Raw genomic sequence first — 19,634 nt, 5'->3', positions numbered from 1 at the left:
CAAACGCCTGGACGAGATCATTTCTGATGCTACAGGTGGTAAGAGCACTCATTTACCACAAAAATGTGTGTTTCAACAAGTCAAAGCATAGACCTCTTTTTTGACCCTTTTCAGAGTTACAAGCTGGAGTTCAGTTCCCCCCCCTCCACCCCGTTTTATCCGCTCATTTCCTCTGACCTCTCCCTGTGCCGCCCATTCCCTTTTTCAGGCTATTCTCATACTCCAGCAGGGAGTGATCGTCCTGGTTCCTACTCAAGACCGTTTTTTTTTGTAGGTTTTATTCCAATCTCTTTGTGGTTCCCAAAAAAGAAGGTACCATCCTGGACCTCAAAGATCTCAACCGCTTTCTTCGGCTCCGACGCTTCCGGATGGAGTCATTTAGATCGGCTATTACGTCCATGGAACCGGGGGAGTTCCTGGCCTCGATAGACCTCAATGACACTTACCTGGTTCCCATTTGAGTCAGTCACCAGAATTTTCTCTGTTTCGCAGTGGGTCCTTTTAGCTACCAGTTTGTGGTTCTCTCATTCGGCCTGGCCACAGCTCCCAGAGCCTTTACAAAGGTTCTGGCCTCGGTCATGGCTCTGTTCCTTGCCAGGGGAATAGTAGCGATCCCATACTTGGATGATATCCTAATAAAGAGTCTGTAATTCTGGGAAACGGCGGTCAGCCTGCGCATCATCCTAGACACCATGGAACAACTCAGATTGGTTCTGAACCGACCAAAGTCATCTTAGCGACTTTTTTTTTTTCTGAGCATGTTTTTCGACACTCTTCACGCCAAGGTATTTTTGCCCCCGGAGAAGGAATACACTCTCCAGCTTCAGATTCTTCCTTTGTTGCAGCCCCATCCTCTTCCCATTCGTCTCTGCATGAGGGTTCTGGGTCACATGGTCTCTGTCTTTGAAGCAGTTCCTTGTGCTCAGTTCCATACCGGAACTCTTCAGCGGGACATTCTAACCCATTGGGACTGATCCCCAGCCTCCATGGATCAGCTGGTACGCCTCCCGGCTCAAACCCGCCAGTTGGTTTCCCAGATGCTGACATCAGGCCGCTCCTTCCTTCCCCTACGCTGGACGGTGTTGACAATGGACGCTAGCCTCCGGGGCTGGGGGAGTATTAGAAAATCTCCGTTCAGGGCTTGCGAGGAACCATTCCTTCCCATCAACATTCTGGAACTGAGGGCGATTCGTCTCTGCTTCACTGAACCGACCACCTTCGGGAACGTCTGGTTCGGGTTTTTCTAGCGATCTGCGAGCAGTGGGGTTGGCCGGATGTAGATCTTATGGCCTCTCGCTTCAACCACAAGGTCGAGAACTTTGTTGCACAGTCCAATGATCCCCTGGCGTACGACACTCTCGTAATTCCATGGAGTCAGTTCACACTTCCTTACGTGTTCCCTCCTGTTCCCCCTCATTCCGTGTCTTCTCTGCAAACTCAGGTCCAATGGTCTGCTCGTCATTCTCGTGTCCCTGGATTGGCCACGCCGAGTATGGCACGCATCCCTAGTCTCCCTCTTCGCCGACTAACCCAGGCGTCTTTCCCTTCGGGAGGACCTCTTGTCTTGCTTTAGTTGGTGTGAACTCTTGTCCTTCCTGCATTCGGACATGGACTTTGGTCTGGCTCTCAGTTCCCTCAAAGGGCAAGTTTCGGCTCTTTCCATTTTATTTCAGCAGAACTTGGCTTCGCTTTCTGCGAATAGGACCTTTCTGCAGGGAGTTGCCTACCGTCCTCCTTTGAATCCTTATGACTTTAATATGGTGCTCAGCGCTCTTAAGTCATCTCCGTTGGAGCCTTTGCAGCAGGTGTCCCTTCGATTCCTGTCCTACAAGGTGGCCTTTTTAGTCGCAATTACTTCCATCCGTAGGGTGTCAGAACTCGCGGCTCTTTTCTGTCAGTCGCCCTTCCTGGTACTTCGCCCTGTTCAGTCCTTCCTTCCAAAGGTTGTGTCGGCATTCCATTTCAATAAAGAGATTATTCTTCCATCCTTTTGTCCTGCCCCATCTCACCCTCGCAAGAAGTCGCTTCACACTCTGGATTTAGTACGTTCATATCTATTTGTCTCCGACGTCATCTTTCTGATGGATCAATTCGCTATCTGTCATCCCAGAGGGGCCGAGACGAGGGTTGGCTGCGCCAAAAGCCTCCATTTCCTGATGGTTTCGTTTGGCCATTGTGGAGGCATACCGCATCAGTGACCGGGCCCTGCCCTTTTGGGTTACTGCTCATTTTGCTCAGCCAGCAGGGGACTCTTGGGCAGTGCATCATGGGGCTTCGGCCCTTCAGGTATGCAAGGCGGCTACCTGGTCGTCTTTGCACACTTTTGCAAAGTTTTACAGAGTACACACCTTTTGCATCCTCTGATGCTTTTCTGGGGCGTAGAGTTTTACAGACAGCGGTTCTCTTATTGACCAGAGGGTTTTTGGTTTATGGCCCACCTTTGGGACGGCTCTGTAACGTCCCATGCGCAAGCCTGTGTCCCCCAATGATATGGATGAGAAAACTAGTTTTTGTACTTGCCTTAAAATCTGTTTCTCTTCCGTTAATTGTGGGACACAGCTCCCACCCATGTTCTCTTTTAATGGGCCTCTTTGTGGCCTTCGTGTTCTGGGTTTGTACATTGTTGGTTTTCCAGTTTTTGTTTTTCTTGCTTCTCCTACTGCTTTTACACAAACAGTTTTTAGCTTAGTCCCTGTAGGAAGGGTATAGCTGAAGAGGGAAGAGTTCACACTTTTGTGCTTAATGTCGCTTCCTAGTGGCAGCAGCTATACCCATGGTCAAGCCTGTGTCCCCAATGATGGAAGAAAAACAGATTTTACTGAAGCACAAAAATCTAGTTTTTCCACGTTGCTCATTGGGGTCTATGAAAGAGAATTTCCAACTGTCAACTACATGTACCTCCATTACCTATAGGTGCCGCTTACTTTGCATGTCTTCGTCAGTACCTGCTGCTTTTAGGGCTCACGACCGAGCACCAGACAGTGCTGACCGATTTAGAAGACCTCAGCTGTGTCATGTGACCAGCAATCAGACTTTCCAACTGACACAGGACAGAAGGTCAGTTACTTCTCTATTAGGGATGAATGAACTTGTGTGTTCAAGTTCGGCGTACAAAGTTTAGGTTATCTAAGAATTCCGCTACCATGGACCATAAATTATGGTCCGTGGTAGCAGAATCCATAACGGAGTTCTTAGATATCTTGAACGTTGTAGGCTGAATATATAAACACAAGTTCATTCATACCTACGAGACTGACATTGAGGATTCCATAGGAATACATAGAGAAACTGGCTTCCTGCCCACACATAAGATGCTGTGTTATTTGGATAGTGAGAGTGCTGGTCACATAACACAGCTGAGGATCCGAAGGGAGGGGATAACTAAAATACAATCACCGGAAAGAAGATTACCTTCACTACAGTTTACATCATGTGCCTTTCTAACAGGTCAGAGAATTGTGTTGTCATACTGAGAGCCAGATGGATGGAATACCCCTTTAATAACATTTATCACCTATCCGCCAGTGTATGGGGGTCAACCACAGTTGTCTATGGGCCTCTGGCTATCTTGGCTGGTCCCATAAAGAATGCAGCGGTGATCAGACATGCCTGTCTCCCCTGCTTTCTTACCCCCGATTATCACTATCCAAGATGGGGGTCCCAGCAGTAGTATTGTACATTTATCACTGATCTTGTGGCTGTCCCATAAAAGCTGTTATCGATAAAAACCCCTTTAAGGGTTATTTCTGTGTGGGAGTCGCTGTTATGGGCTCCTGCAACTAGCATTATAATGCCAGTGCCCTGTACGGTCCCTGTATATTAAATTGCACCCTAAAAGCAAAACTAGGTGACAATATGAATGCAGACCTGGAGGTACAGTATGTTAACCTTTTCGGTCACCACCACATAATTTAATATACATTTATTTATTTATTATTTATTTTTAGCGACATTTGTTCCCATGCGCCACCTACGGAGGAGCTTGCCAAAGGAGTCAGGAGTGCCTTCCTCCCAGTCACTTCCGCTCTGATGCGGTGGCAGTCACGTGACATCAGCTCTCCGCCGGGTCACTTCCTCAGCGACGCTGCACTCCTGGTAACAACTAATAAAGTTTCACTTGTTGACTGTAAGGCTGCGCCTGCGCCTGCGCACTGCTCTCTGCGGTCACACGTGTGGTGTGGAAGATGGCTGAGACCGCGCGGCATGAGGTGGACAGCGAGCAGGTGAGGCGCTGATATAGCAGAGCGGAACCGCACGCGTTATCCTATGTGTTAGCACGACGACCGGTGCACGTATGTCTGCTGCCGATGTATCGTGCTGCTGTGTAATGGAGGCAATATCCAATGTGCTCTCCATAGACGTAAATGTTAAAGGGGCTGTTCTTCTTTGCCGGGGGGGATTTTTTTTGCCAGACTGCTCCCAGGGACAGAGGCATATGTATCTACTACTGGGTTTCCTTGGTCCCCTGCACTGACTACATTGCTCCGGTCTCCACCTATCAACTTCCCCCCCCCCCCCCCCTGCGTCACATGATCTAGTGACTTGACACAAAGGGGACAGGTCACTGCTGTGGCCAGTGGTTGGCTGCAGCAGCTGGAACATTCAGTGACAGGGATCAGGTAAGTATGCTTCTCACTGTCTTGGAGATGCAGCTGACACGCGGACTGATCACTGTCGTCTGTATCAGGCCTAACTACTACTGGAGTAGTCCTCAACTTGGGGCGACGGAGGTTCACCCGTAGAGCTGGTGTCAGAGCCCTGCCGATCAGTTAGTGATGGCCTATCCTGGGAATAGGCCATTGCTTAGTAATGGCTGGGCAACACCTTTTAAGGCTACTTTCACACTAGCGCTTTGGATTTCCGTTTGTGAGATCCGTTCAGGGCTCTCACAACTGGTCCAAAATGGATCAGTTTTGCCCCAATGCATTCTGAATGGAAAAGGATCCGCTCAGAATGCATCAGTTTGCCTCCGTTCCGTCTCCATTCTGCTCTGCAGGCGGACACCAAAACACTGCCTGCAGCGTTTTGGTGTCTGTCTGATGAAACTGAAACAGACACAGAAAACGGATCCGTCCCCCATTGACTTTCAATAGAGTTCATGACTAATCCGTCTTGGCTACGTTAAAGATGATACAAACGAACCCGTTCTGAACGGATCCGTCTGTGCAGATCCACGATGGATCCGCACCAAACGCAAGTGTGAAAGTAGCCTAATTATTATTTATTTGTTCGTCCGCTGTGCCCCCTCCCCCTTGATGATTTGGCGTGCTGTATTATAATGAGCAGTAAACTTGCAACGGGGAGGAGTCTTCTGCTGTGGGCGTCTCCTTCTCCCTGGCTGTGTGCGGTCCGCTCTGATTGGATCGCGCTCACAACCAGGCAGAAGACTGCTCATTATAACACAGAGTGCCAAATCATCAGGGGGGCCACAGCGGACGAACAGGGGAGGTGTTTGTGTTTTTAATTTTTTTTTTTTTTTTTTTTTTTTTATACACCCATGGCATCAGTAGGGGCTGCCCTACAAGGTAATACCATCATTAGCCTATGCCAAAACTGATGAAAGGTCCTCTTTACGTCCCATGCATCCAGGATAAGGAGATATGTCTGTAATTGGTGGTGGTCCTGGCAGTGGGCCTCCACTGATCACAAGAACGGGGGGGGGGCTGTATTCCCCCATCTTAATGGAGCATCAGACACGCAAGCATGTCCGCTGCTTCCTTAAGCTGTAGGGAACTGCCAGAGGAAGCATACCTAATGGTCCACATGGGTTTTCACTGTGCCTCAGTCCCTGCGTGTAAACTTCTGGCATGGACGGGGTTCAGGTGCATCACTGCATGTGACTACTGAACCACTGTGGCCACGTGCTGCTTGGGAGGCAGTGAATGGCTGCAGCAGTGAACATGACCATGGACAAGTTATCACATTTTGGGTCAGCAGGGGAGCATAAAGCATCGAAAGGGGAGCATCAATGCTGGAAGCCGGCAGCGCTGAGTGGCTTTTTTTCTTCCATTTACATTGGACAATTACATGGCATTCTAGTGGTGGTTGTCTGAAGCCACCACTAGAGGGAGCTTACTTCATGCTGTTACTATTGAGTTTACACGATAAGCAGTAAGTAGTTGTGCTCCATCTAGTGGCAGCTGCTGGTAGAAACAAAGTAGAGCACATGGTTTTCTGTAAATTTTTAGACTTGGGAGCTGAAAGTGCCCGTGGGATTATTATATTTTTTTTTTTCAAAGCCTGTAGCCCTGCCATAGATTGGGCCTTTATCCTGTCTGTGTAGAGTGTTGACCCCCTTCGTTCTCTTTAGTCACATGTCTTTTTGACAGGTCTTTCCCTCTTATGAAATTAATTTCTCTCTTTACTCCCGTCTCATGCTGCAGATCATGTAGCGCTGCCTCCTCCTTTTTGTCAAATTTTTTTAATTATTCTGATTGACATAAAGTTCTGTTATAAACAAGTTTTAACCCAATGTTGTATTTTTTTTATTTTTTTCCTTGCTACCCAGGTTAAGAAGGCAACTAAGGCCCTACTCGCTTACCAAAAAACCAAGGGGCGCTCCAATGCTTTACTCTTAAATGAACATGACCGGATATCCGTCCTGCTTACTGTATGGAAGATTCCAAACCAAACAAGAGCAATTAAAATGTAAGCTCATATGGCTAGTGCCCATCCCATGCTTTTGCTTTATTTTTATTAATTTACTTAATGGGGTTGGCCAGTTTCCAGTGTAATTTGTCATACTGTCATATATGTTCCATATAAGCATACATAACTGTATGCTGGGCCCCGACTACCCTGGTGAAGTAAACCCTCACCAGGCATCTTCTGCATCCATTGGCTGCAATATGGTGGTGATTGCTTTTTCTGGCTGTTCCTGGGTACCTTCCATTCTGTGCATGTGATGAACAGTGATGAATGCGTCCCATGGATGCGCAAATGCCGGCAGCAGATCCACTCTGTCTGTGCATGTGCTGGAGTGCATGGTCGTCACCAGCTTGCATCTCATGGATGACAGTTGGATGATACTACACCAAAACCGGGGTCTCCACTGGGACAGGTGGGGGACAGTAATCCGTCATGTGTGCTTGTATAGATCATACATAATTGTATATGGCATCCTAACAAAGTGGAATTGGGAGCCTTTTTAAGGTGACAGCCTGGAATAATTGAGTTTCTGGGACGAATCCTTGGGTCAGTTTCCAACATGAAGCCGATGTGAAAGACCTCCAGTCCAGGGGGTATTCTTGCCTCTCATTTACACCTCATGCATTGAGTTTACAACATTATTTTTTTTTTTTTTTTTATCTTCTCCTGCAGTCCTCTTCCTCATGGGATTCGACCAGATACATATGACGTTTGCCTCTTCACAAAAGATGAACCAAATATGTCTGTTGAACAGACGGAAAAGCTTTACAAAAAATTGCTCAGTCAGCATGGAATTACACAGATAACTGAGGTAATAAGAATCTATATTAGTGAATGGTCTACACCTGAGAACTCATTTCATTTTGCACTGAGTTAACCCCTTCCCGACCAGCACCGTAATAGTACGGCACTGGCCGGGTCTTTAAAGATGGCGCCCTCTCCTAAGCGCTGCGGGTACCATATCCGCAGGTGGCCGTCTGCTTCTTATAGCAAACACCCGCAGCTCATGTCCGCAACAGTCAGTAATGCTGATCACGGACTTTTAACCCCTTCTGAGCGCACTGCCAAAAGTGCGCGTCTCCGGTGGTGCTCCGGTTCCTCCGTGCCACAATCGGAGGAGGCTGCTGCATAGTATTTCCTATGGAGCCCTTGCCTGTAATAGGACTCCATAGGAAACAAGCAATTTTCTCATAGACTCCAATGCATTGGGGTCTATGAGAATAGCAATCTAATGATTTGCATGTTATAGTTCCTATAAAATAAAAAAGTGTAAAAAATAAAATTTGAAAAAACAAAACAAACCCCCCCCTCACAACGACCGGCATCATGAAATCCTGATGGGCTCCATAACATACATGAACGCTATCACTTTAGTCATGTACAATGGAGGCTTTTGGTGGTGTTATACTGAAGTGCCGGTAATCTATCCATGACATCTTATGTATACATTGTAATGTATGTGTCGGCAGATCATCCCCCTGAAAAAAATGAAAAAAGAATTCAAACAATTTGAAGCAAAGCGCCGCTTGCTGAGCAGTTATGACCTATTTCTTGCTGATGCCAGGATCCGCCGACTCCTTCCATCCCATATCGGAAAACACTTCTACAAAGAGAAGAGGTTAGTGGAACACACAAATGGTAAACTAACACCCAAAAGTTCATCTTATACTGTATCCGTATATCATGCAAAATAAGCAGCACTTAACAAGTAGGGAGAAGGGTATCAGAATTTGTAAAAAAAATATAAAAAAAAAAAATTGTGTGCCATAAGTACATATTAGAGCAGAGATCAGCAACCTCCATTCGATACCCAATTGACACTTTTGTACCGGTATCGATTCAACACCGGGATTTGCCTTTTACTGATACTAGGCTGCGCTACTGCACAGCCTAGCATCACGGAACATGGCACGCTCTGCTCTCAGCGTGCGCCATGTTCCCTCAACAGCACAGGTGAGAAGGAAGACTTCTGAATGATCACTTGCTAGAGATAGTTTGCAAGAGATTCCCATAGACTCTGTATGTAGTGGGAGGTCATATGCTTGACTGCTGCTCCATTCAAACTCCTCCTTAGTGCGCTTGTGTAATGGGGGGACCCCAGTTCTTGTAGCTGGTGGGGTCCACTGATCAGACACTTATCAACTGTCCTCTGGCTAAGTGATAAATGTTGATTTTTGGGACAACCCCATTAAAGCCATTGCACTCCGCTCTGGTTAATAGCTGGTCTGCTTTCTGAAGTTTCATTTTCATGTCCTTGTGTCAGTGTCATTTTGCATGTTCTAGATGACTTGTAAAAGTTTAAGGGGGAGATTTATCAAACCGGTGCAAGAGAAGACAGACTTAGTAGTCCGTAGTAACCAATCGGATTTCATTTTTCAGAGTTAATATCAATATTGGTGTTTAGTGAATCGACTTCGCTCTCTGATCCGAAGCTCGATTCGCTCAACGCTAATCGGTATGATTGGTTGCCATGGGCAACTAAGCCAGTTTTTCTTTGCACCAGTTTTGATAAACCTCCCTCTGTTTTATCTGTGCCCACCTTATGCAGAGAGCCGCTGTCTGTCAACCTAAAGAGCAAGAATCTCTCCAGGGAATTGAGACGCCTTATCCAAGGAACACAGCTTCACGTTACCAACAGAGGATGCTGCTAGTAAGTGTGTGACACTTCGTCTTTATTACATAGAGGGGAAGAACACAGGTATTAAATCATTCTTTTTATTTTTTTAATTCCAGTGCAATACGTGTGGGTCACACGGGTATGAAGGTGGAAGACATCGTTGAAAACGTACTTGCAGTTGCAAAAGTCCTAGCTGAGAAGTTGCCAATGGTAGGTGTCTCCCGCACACAGTTGTGCATCACATCAGAATATAGTCGGGGTCTTTTTATTAAAAAAAAAAAAAATATATACATATACACAGACCAGTCCCAACTCTACAGGCCAGTTACGATGCACACATGATATATATATTTTATATTGTCATTTGTGCCGATAAATGTATGTCCAGATAGTTTGATCCCTGCATTGCATGTGGGAATGAACAAACTCTGTTCAAATGTTTAGACACTGTATATATCGTTTGCATATTCTGTAATTTATTTATTTTTGTAGGGTGGGGGTCATTGTCAGTGACAATAAAACAGCGTCTGCCTTTGTCTTTTCAGAAATGGAAGAATGTCAAAGTTCTTCACCTGAAAACCCAGTCATCCGTGGCTCTGCCAATCTACAACTCTTCCTTTGACAGTCTAAAAGATTTAAGTTTGGTGAAGGTTAAAGTAAGTGCACAATTTCTGGCGTGTGCCGACTGTGTTCTCCATTAGTGGTATAAGTAGTCTCGTGTGGCAAATCTGAAGGGGTTATCCAAGCTGATCTGACACTCAGTGCAGGGGGAGGTGCAGTTGCCAGGACAGCGGTGCAACACCCTGCAAATATTTTGTACAAGTCCTATTAGGAGACCTGTGCATCGTACTTCGTGGACATCAGTCGGTTGCCTCAGCAACTTTAGCACCCGGAGTTCAGTTGCAGCTCTCCACACTTTGTAGGATTGGGTGGGTGATTTTCCTTGGAGAAGCCCTTGAATACAAGCTTCCTTAAATGTGGGAATAATCTGTTAAACGCATTCAGTTGATTCCCTTTTGTAACATAGCCCGTGCAATGAACACTGCATTTGTCTTTTTGGCTTGGACTAATGACCATAGGACGGTATTCCTTAACCAATGGTAGATGCACCACACGTGTCCATTAGGCCAATGTAGCAGCACATTATAATAAATGTGGCTGCAATAATAATTGGGAGACCTCCATCCCCTACACCCACCTTTTTGTTGTTGTGTTGTTTTTTTTGTTTGTTTTTTCTATGCGGCATATAAAGTGCCAAAGGTTACAAGATGTTTCCCTCATTCTGTTGCAAAATTAACATGTCTTCTCGATTACAGCAAGTTAAAACGAAGAAGAGGAGCATAAAGTCTGCCAGAGAGCACGAACCAGTAACCCCAATCTCTAAGAAAACTGGGGATGTGATAGCAGATGGGAAGAACGATGCAGCCACTCCTCACAAAGAGCCGAATGAAGCAGATGATGCGGAGGAAGAAATACCTCAACTGGTTCCTATTCAGAAGCCCAGCAGTGCAACAAAGAGCAAGATAAAGGCAAGTGTTCAGACCTGTCAACACGCACAACATCTCTTAAAATGGTAACCTATCCTGGGGTTACATTGTCTCCCCTCAAACAGTGTCAGATAGGTGCAGGTCTCACCCCTTGGACCCGCACTTGTCACTAGAACCAAGTTCCCCAAAATGGAGAGCACGCGCAGTTGCTCTCAATTTCTCTGGGAGTGCCGAAAATAGAGCGAGCGCATGTAAAAGTCCCATAGACATTATTGGCGAGCTTGGCGTTTAAGCACGGCTGACGCTGTGTTCACTTCTATTGACCTTTCGGAGACAGCTGTGCCAGTGCTTGATTTCCTTAGAATTGAATGGTGGGCGCTTTGTGCTCTTGTTCTCTTTGGGAGCTCTGTTCTATAGAAAGGTGCAGGTCTAGTATTTCTAAGTGTCTAAAAATGAATAGTCTTAACAGAAAGCACCTCCCTGTAAGTAAAGACCCTCATGTTATTGTATCGCAGAGAAGTGTTGGAGACTTAGAAGTGTCACGTTTGTGTCAGTGGGGTCTGTCGTGGTTTCCTGTATTTTTGATGCAAAGAGTAGTACTAGTCTGTCAAAAATATCTTGTTCTCGACAGACCCTATTAGATGGTGATTTCCCATTAGTGTCGAGGGATGCATAATTTGCAGATTACGTAGTGTTCTTTTAGATAGCAAACAACAGTGTACACGTAAAGATGGAGCACACCAGGCAAGCAGTAATTAAAATGCCAACAGAAACTAAGGCAAACAAGTTAATAACACCTAAAATACACAAAATTCATGAGGAGCGTCAATTGATAAATAACAGTCCCAAAAACCACAGCAGGCAAAATCTGCATGTTAGTAAGTGACAAAATTGGCTTCTGAAGTGCCAGTAATACCAATGTGCCAAGAAAACCCATGATGATAATGTGACGTCAATGGCAAAAAAAGCATCTCAAATATGATATGTAGACCTGTGTAAAAAAAATAAAAAGGTTAATCATACAATGTTCAGGCACGAGAAAAATAAGTATAAAACACAGCCTTACACTAATAGTGCTGTGAAATAATCCTCAAGTGTATCCCTGCTATCACAGTGAACAATGGAGAATGTCCTATAAAGAATCAGAACCAGGCTTGGAATTAATGAGCCTAGTTATAGTATAGTAAAAGAGATGGAAAATCCAAATGAAGCTTGGAGTCCATATGATGCAAAGAGTTAGTGGTAGCAAGACGCATCTTGCCCAGATGATGTCCTCACTCAATGGAGCTAAGCTCTGTTACATGGCTAGATGTTTTCTAGTCTCCTGGCCCCTCCTAAAGGTCTTCAGTCGCATGTATAGTTACTTAAGCCTTTAGGAATGTGGCTAGGTACCACCAGGTACGACTAACCAACTACATTGCAAGGAAGTAAAGGGGAAATAACCACTAAAATACCTTGCTGTACAGGATCCCAGTGGTAGGACCCTTTGTGATCACACTATGGATAGGTCATCAGTTCTAATCTTAAAACAAGCCCCTTTAAGCAGCTTGCTTGTTACTTTTTAGGTGTAGAGACCACCTTACTTTTTAATTACTATATGTATGTGATTCTTTTATAGAAAACGGATTCTCTAGAAGAATCCAAAGTGGAAGAAAAAAGCAAAGCGTCTGAGGAGAATGTGCAAGCGTCATCTACTAAAAGCTCTACACTTAAGAAGCGCAAGATAAATGGAAGTGAAGACTTTAAGACCCCAAGCAAGCACAAAAAAGAAATGCCATCTGAAGAAAAGAAAGAGAATCCTGAAGAGCAGGAAACGCCAGCAAATCGCAGCATTCTTAAAAGGACCCCACGTACACAGAAAAAAGGGCTGTCATCTGATGAAAAGAGCAAGGAACCTGAAGAGCAGGAGACTCTAGCCAAGGGCAGGGTTCTTAGAAAGACCCCAAGAAAACGCAACGAAGTGCTGCCATCTCAGGAAAAGAGCAGGGAACCTGAAGAGCAGGACACTCCAAAGCGCAGTGTTCTTAAAAAGACCCCAAGCAAACACAAAAAAGAGCTGCCGTCCGAGGAAGAGAGTAAGGAGCCTGGAGAGCAGAAGACTCCAGCAAAGCCCAGTGTTGTTAAAAAGACCCCAAGCAAACGCAAAAAGATGCTGGTGTCCGAGGAAGCGAGCAAGGAGCCTGAAGAGCAGGAGACTCTAGCCAAGGGCAGGGTTCTTAGAAAGACCCCAAGCAAACGCAACGAAGTGCTGCCATCTGAGGAAAAGAGCAGGGAACCTGAAGAGCAGCACGTTCCAAAGCGCAGTGTTGTTAAAAAGACCCCAAGCAAACACAAAAAGGAGCTGCTGTCCGAGGAAGAGAGCAAGGAGCCTGAAGAGCAGGAGACTCCACCCAAGCGCAGCATTATTACAAAGACTCCTAAAAAAACACCCAGAAAAGCTGCAGTGAAACTCACAAAATCTGCCAGAAAAGCCCCTCAGACCCCAAAACTGAAGCAGAAAAAGAAAATGAAGACCCCAGAGTCTGTATGATGCTAGAGATATGTAATGGTCAGGTTTATCCTAATTAAATATTTCCATATCTTTCTTAATAAGCATTCCTTTTACAAGTTTTATAGATTTTGTCTATACTGTTTTATCCCAAAAAATGAATTATAAGATGAGAATTAGCTAACCCTTCTGTCTGTACCATTATCGGAGCCTTCTCTTTACTGCCTGACATCCTTTTTGCATTGGTTCTTCACAATCTGGGCCAACTAGTTCTGCATGAATGGGCATTTCCAATGCTTAAAGGGGTATTCTCATCTGAGACAATGGGACATACCACTAGGATATACCCCCATTGTCTGATAGGTGCAGGTTCCACTGCCGGGATCCGCACAGATATCCAGAACTGAGCTGACAAAGTGGTGGAGGACCCCAGAGAATTCCCCATTCATTGCTCCAGTTGTTCTGCTGGATTTATTTCAAGATAGTGCATGCCTTCTAAGTGGCTTTCTCAGGGTGGTGTCCTTTCTGCGGCAGCTGGTGGCAGTTGAAGGATGGAACTGAGCATGTGCTTCCATGTCTGTGAGCAGGACAGAAAAATTAAGAAAAAAGAACAAACAGCAGGTGTCACTATACTACATTTTTAATTACACGCAATTACAAAAATTATTCAGATCCAGGTGCTGGTTTGAAAAATATAGAATATTTGTTTTTGGGATACCCTTTACATTGAAGAATCGGGCATTTGAAATGTTTTGGGAAAGTACATTACACCTTGGCTGATTAGTGCTATTTATAACAAAAATAAAAACAAATGCCATATTCTGATTAAGGAAAGAGGTGATATCCCCTGTTTTATATAGAAATAATACAGGTAGGGGTCACCTGATGGTTCTGGTATTCAGCAACATTTATTGCATTGCTATGGGTCAGGGATGTCCAACCTGTGGCCCTCCAGCTGTTGCAAAGCTACAATTCCCAGCATGTCCTGATAGCCGTAGGCTGTCCAGGCATGATGGAAGTTGTAGTTTTGTGACAGCTGGAGGGCCGCAGTTTGGGCATACCTGCTATGGGTAATCATGGCAGCTGCAGCATGGTCAAATGACAAAACTGTGGGGGTGGAGAAAAGTACTGTTGTGGTGCTGTAGGGGATATAAAGCAAATGGCTTTATATAAAAGAAAGGAGCAAAGAGAAAAAAAAAATTCAAAGGCAGTTGATCCTCGAGGTGGGCATGTATAACACCTCAAAAAGAGTTTGATCGGTTATTTAATTATATTGTGCAATCAGTAAAACAAGGTACAAGCATCTATGCAAAAATATAAATGATTTATTATACAATAATTCAAAATACAATCAAAGATTAATCAATGTAAACCTCAATAATCTGCAAAGATACACAGTGAAATACAGTACCCAAAATTCACCACTAGATGGCACCACACAAATACCAGCGTATACACAGTACCTCTCAGACAGAATGTAATACAATCCGTCTCAACCACAATTTTTAGATATAAAAACTCAATGTTACGTACCCTTGCTCTGCACCCAACTATGATAAATCTCGGATAATGGGGTAGCAATATAAATTAAGCCTGGTATTGACTATAGAATAAAATTTCTCCAATCAGAGAGTTTCCTCTTAAATCAATATTGGATCTTTTATTTAGCAATATGCATCTTTGCTGAATATTAACAATATTGACGTAGCGCCTTTTAACACTAAGCATCCGCACTAAGCGGGGAGTTGACTAAATATCAGGGTGATTTGATTTATATCAATACTACACAAAACAAAGTTCTACATTACCGAGAATACAGATGATGTGCAGGGACTAAAGGAAGTTGGCTCTAAGTTATGATCTGGTCATTAGGATCTTTCTCCTGGGTTTTCTTCGTTTCTCTGTGTTTTCTCATTTATTTATTTTTTCCTTGGTGGTGGTGTACCCTTTTCTCGTGTGTGGTTTATGATCACAAACTTATCAGTTAGACACACCTTCCTAGCTTGGAGTTTTCCAATCATTGTCGGCTAGGCGTGTATATGTGATAAGGACTGTGATTGTATTACCCAAAATGCATTTCTGCTGTTGTTGTAATGTTGCTTGTTTACCCCTAAGTGACACTGTTACCTAAGCTATCTCACATTCTATACACATGACCTCTTGAACCTAAATCAAAGCTATAGGGATTAATTCTGACACTTCTTACCAATTATGGACAGACTTAGGCGCCCTTTGAATGTTTCTCACATGGTTAATTTATGGGACCAATAATATGAATGAGCCTTTTTTTTTTTTTTTTTTCACAGAGATAGCTGTACCTCCTCTGCTACACCAACGGTTAATTGATTGTTAGTAAAAACACCACATCTTTACAGATACTCATTAACAAAGTCTATACCCAAACTGTCTTCATCATATAATAGGAATATATGCGTTCCTAAGAGTATATATAACAGATACATAAATGTCCTTAAAGGGGTTCTACAGTTTGTTTTAACTGCTGATCTATCCTCTGGATAGATCAGCAGCATCTGACCGGCGGGGGTCTGACACCCGGGACCCCCGCCGACCAGCTGCTTGAGAAGGCAGCGGCGCTCCAGCCGCGGCGTGGCCTTCTCACTGTTTACCGCTGGCCCAGTGACGTCACGACTAGTATCAATTGGTCTGGGCGCAGCTAAGCTCTATTCAAGTGAACAGAGTTTAGCCCCGCCCAGGCCAGTGATACTAGTCGTGACCTCACTGTTTACCGCTGGCCCAGTGACAAGGCTGCAACGCCGCTGCCTTCTCCTCAAACAGCTGGTCAGCAGGGGGTCCCGGGTGTCGGACCCCCGCCGGTCAGATGCTGATTTTATCCAGAGGATAGATCAGCAGTTAAAACAAACTTCAGAACCCCTTTTAATAATATGTAACAATATAAAATGATACATATGTCTTATTGATTTTCTTATACAAAACTAAGGTTGATTATAAGTGTATATAGATATCACTGATTTTCTGCTTCATTAATAAATAACAAACTGTAGAGGTAATTAGCACCAGCTGCGTCTGGAGAGCACTCTTATCTCCTGTCATAAGGAGACAAGAAGGCCTCTTTTTTTTTTTTTTTTTTTTTTTTTTTTTAGACTGGTACATCCATGAAAATTAAATTATCTGAACTTTCCTTCCCATGACCCTCTCTCGGCCATCTTTAAAATGCATAACATATAACCTCTTATAAATATATAATCAAATCCACTATAACTAGGATATTTAGATAAATGTTTTATACACTTATTAAAAAGCACAACAGTGCTGCTGTGGACATGCAGATTATACTAATATAAATATATGATCTTTACATAATAAGTAACCCTGATTAAGTATTTACAGACTTGATCATTGATCTTCATCTTTCCATTACAATTAGAGTACATAGGGCAGACGCTAATGGCAGTGATCACAGCTCAGTGCGGTGGCTGCAGTAATTATACTGGAAGGAGAACTGCGGCTTGAGCTGGACAAGTGAATTGGACATGTCTCAGGGGATTATGGTTGTTATGCCTCATGCAAAACCCAAAGCACAGGATCAACAGCTTCCATCACTCCAAATGTTGTGAAACTACAACTCTTAATATGCTCCAATCACTTTTATGGAAGTTCTGAGAACAGCCGAGCAAGAGTCAGAGGTTGCTGGATTTGGTCCTGATATGTCAGCCGCACATCTACACACATGGGTTTTGGATGCACACAAGCTGATTGTGCTTATTGACTGTCTTTTCCAAATTACAAGCTGTTAGTATATCATGCACTGAAGGACCACACTGCCACTAATTTAGTATTAAAGCAGAACTCATTTATTACAGGAAGTTAGGCAGTTTTTATATCATCAGAGAGGGTGTTCCTCTCATGCAATTGTTTCATTGGCTAAAATAGAAAAACAAGAACAGAGAACACTTGGCATCTGCACATTGTGCATTATTTTACAACCTTTGGTATGTAAACTGTAAACATCTAGGTGTCAGCGCTATATTGTAATGGCTTCAGATTAATATCATGACATCCTCAACAGTGCATGTTCCAGCACTCAGCCGAATCTCCAGCGGAGAGAGAAATTGAGTAGAGTATGTCAAAGAGGAGGTTGAGGTGTGGGCCAGAGGCATCAATATTTATTACTGAGAGAGAGGGAAAGCCCTAGATAAAGGGATGAGCATTGCTGATTTTGTGTAACTTTTATTTCCGACATTGAGATTTTATGTCTCGTGTCCCATAATTCACAACATAGTAGCATCTAATTGCTCATGTTAATTGCAGCATTGGCATCTGGTCACTTGGTTTTGCCATTGTTCGCATGAGTTTTGCACTAAATGTTACTTTGTTGCAGACATCACTTAATTATCGTGTGGGTAAGTTCACACACGCGTTAGATTTTTCCGATACAGAACCGCAACAAAATCTGCATACTGTATGTTACATCAGTGGTCCTCAAATCCAGTCCTCAGCGCCCACCTGCCAGTCATGTTTTCAGGATTTCTTTAGTATTGAGCAGGTGATAGAATTAGTGTCCATGCTTTAGGACTTACCACAGGTATTCATTTTATGGGATATTCCCAAATCCTGCCTGGCAGGTGGGTCCCGAGGACCGGAGTTGGGGAACCCTGTGTTACATGCTGTGGATTTGCAACAGCTTAGCCAGCCAGAATCCTACTTTACAGATGAGGGGCAGGCAACACAAAACAGCTGTCTACTGATCGATATCTGGCCTGGCTATATTCCCTTCAAATCAATCCTAAGGCTTGTTGGAAAGTCGGAACTGTTGAAAATTCCATTCTCATTTCATATCTTTATAGCAACCAGAACTGTTTCTCTGATGCATAGCTCTATACCCTCTGCATAGTTATACAGGTAAATTATAAAAGTCTGACTGCCTTTAGCCAACACTAGGGGGAGCTCAATGTATATATATATATTTTTTTTTACAAAGGCCCATTTAAGTTAAGGATAAGTCAGTATTCAGTAAGTTCACAAACTCCATAGGTGGATTAGACATGGACTGTACAAGTAGAAGTGGCAGTGGATTGGCAAGGTTATGACATCATGAGGCTGACTGTCCCCAATAACTATCCAGTAGCTCAGAACTTCAGGACTGCATGTTACTGAACACCCTTAAAGGGGTGGTCTCATCATGGACAATGGGGGCATATTGCTAGGATATGCCCCCATTGTCTTATAGGTGCGGGTCCCACTGCTGGGGGAACACCCTTCACAACAGTTGGCCTGATCAAGAACACTCTCCATGAGGTAGGTGTATGTGTGTCAAAGTCAACAATCAAGAGAAGACTTCACCAGAGTGAATACAGAGGGTTCACCACAAGATGTAAACCATTGGTGAGCCTCAAAAACAGAAAGACCAGATTAGAGTTTGCCAAACGACATCTAAAAAAGCCTTCACAGTTCTGGAACATCATCCTATGGACAGATGAGACCAAGATCAACTTGTACCAAAGTGATGGGAAGAGAAGAGTATGGAGAAGGAAAGGAACTGCTCATGATCCTAAGCATACCACCTCATCAGTGAAGCATGGTGGTGGTAGTGTCATGGCGTGGGCATGTATGGCTGCCAATGGAACTGGTTCTCTTGTATTTATTGATGATGTGACTGCTGACAAAAGCAGCAGGATGAATTCTGAAGTGTTTTGGGCAATATTATCTGCTCATATTCAGCCAAATGCTTCAGAACTCATTGGATGGAGCTTCACAGTGCAGATGAACAATGACCCAAAGCATACTGCAAAAGCAACCAAAGAGTTTAAGGGAAAGAAGTGGAATTTTATGCAATGGCCAAGTCAATCACCTGTCCTGAATCCGATTGAGCATGCATTTCACTTGCTGAAGACAAAACTGAAGGGAAAATGCCCCAAGAACAAGCAGGAACTGAAGACAGTTGCAGTAGAGGCCTGGCAGAGCATCACCAGGGATGAAACCCAGCGTCTGGTGATGTCTATGCGTTCCAGACTTCAGGCTGTAATTGACTGCAAAGGATTTGTAACCAAGTATTAAAAAACAAAAGTTTGAGTTATGATTATTATTCTGTCCCATTACTTTTGGTCCCTTAACAAGTGGGAGGCACATATGCAAACTGTTGTAATTCCTACACCGTTCACCTGATTTGGATGTAAATACCCTCAAATTAAAGCTGACAGTCTGCAGGTAAAGCACATCTTGTTTGTTTCATTTCAAATCCATTGTGGTGGTGTACAGAGCCAAAAATGTTAGAATTGTGTTGATGTCCCAATATTTATGGACCTGACTGTATATCGAGAACTGAGCCACGCAAGTGAAGGAGTGCGCATGCGCAGCCACCCTCTATTCATTTTCTATGGGGCCGGCGAAAATCGGTTGGCCCCATAGAAATGAA

General features: G+C 44.1%; 1 protein-coding gene across 1 annotated transcript; it reads left to right on the top strand.

Moving 5' to 3' along the window:
- The first annotated feature begins 4,106 nt into the window (after nt 1-4,106).
- Nucleotides 4,107-14,106, top strand: RSL1D1 (ribosomal L1 domain containing 1). Its single transcript, XM_044303190.1, has 9 exons — nt 4,107-4,223; nt 6,509-6,648; nt 7,321-7,459; nt 8,118-8,266; nt 9,197-9,298; nt 9,382-9,475; nt 9,811-9,921; nt 10,582-10,794; nt 12,371-14,106. Exons 1-9 carry the CDS (start codon nt 4,185-4,187, stop codon nt 13,280-13,282), a joined length of 1,899 nt encoding a protein of 632 aa, XP_044159125.1. The 5' UTR covers nt 4,107-4,184; the 3' UTR covers nt 13,283-14,106.
- The last annotated feature ends 5,528 nt before the right edge of the window (nt 14,107-19,634 follow it).

Source organism: Bufo gargarizans, chromosome 8 (genome assembly GCF_014858855.1).
Source record: "Bufo gargarizans isolate SCDJY-AF-19 chromosome 8, ASM1485885v1, whole genome shotgun sequence".
NCBI lineage: Eukaryota > Metazoa > Chordata > Amphibia > Anura > Bufonidae > Bufo > Bufo gargarizans.
This window is presented reverse-complemented; position numbering and strand designations above follow the sequence as displayed.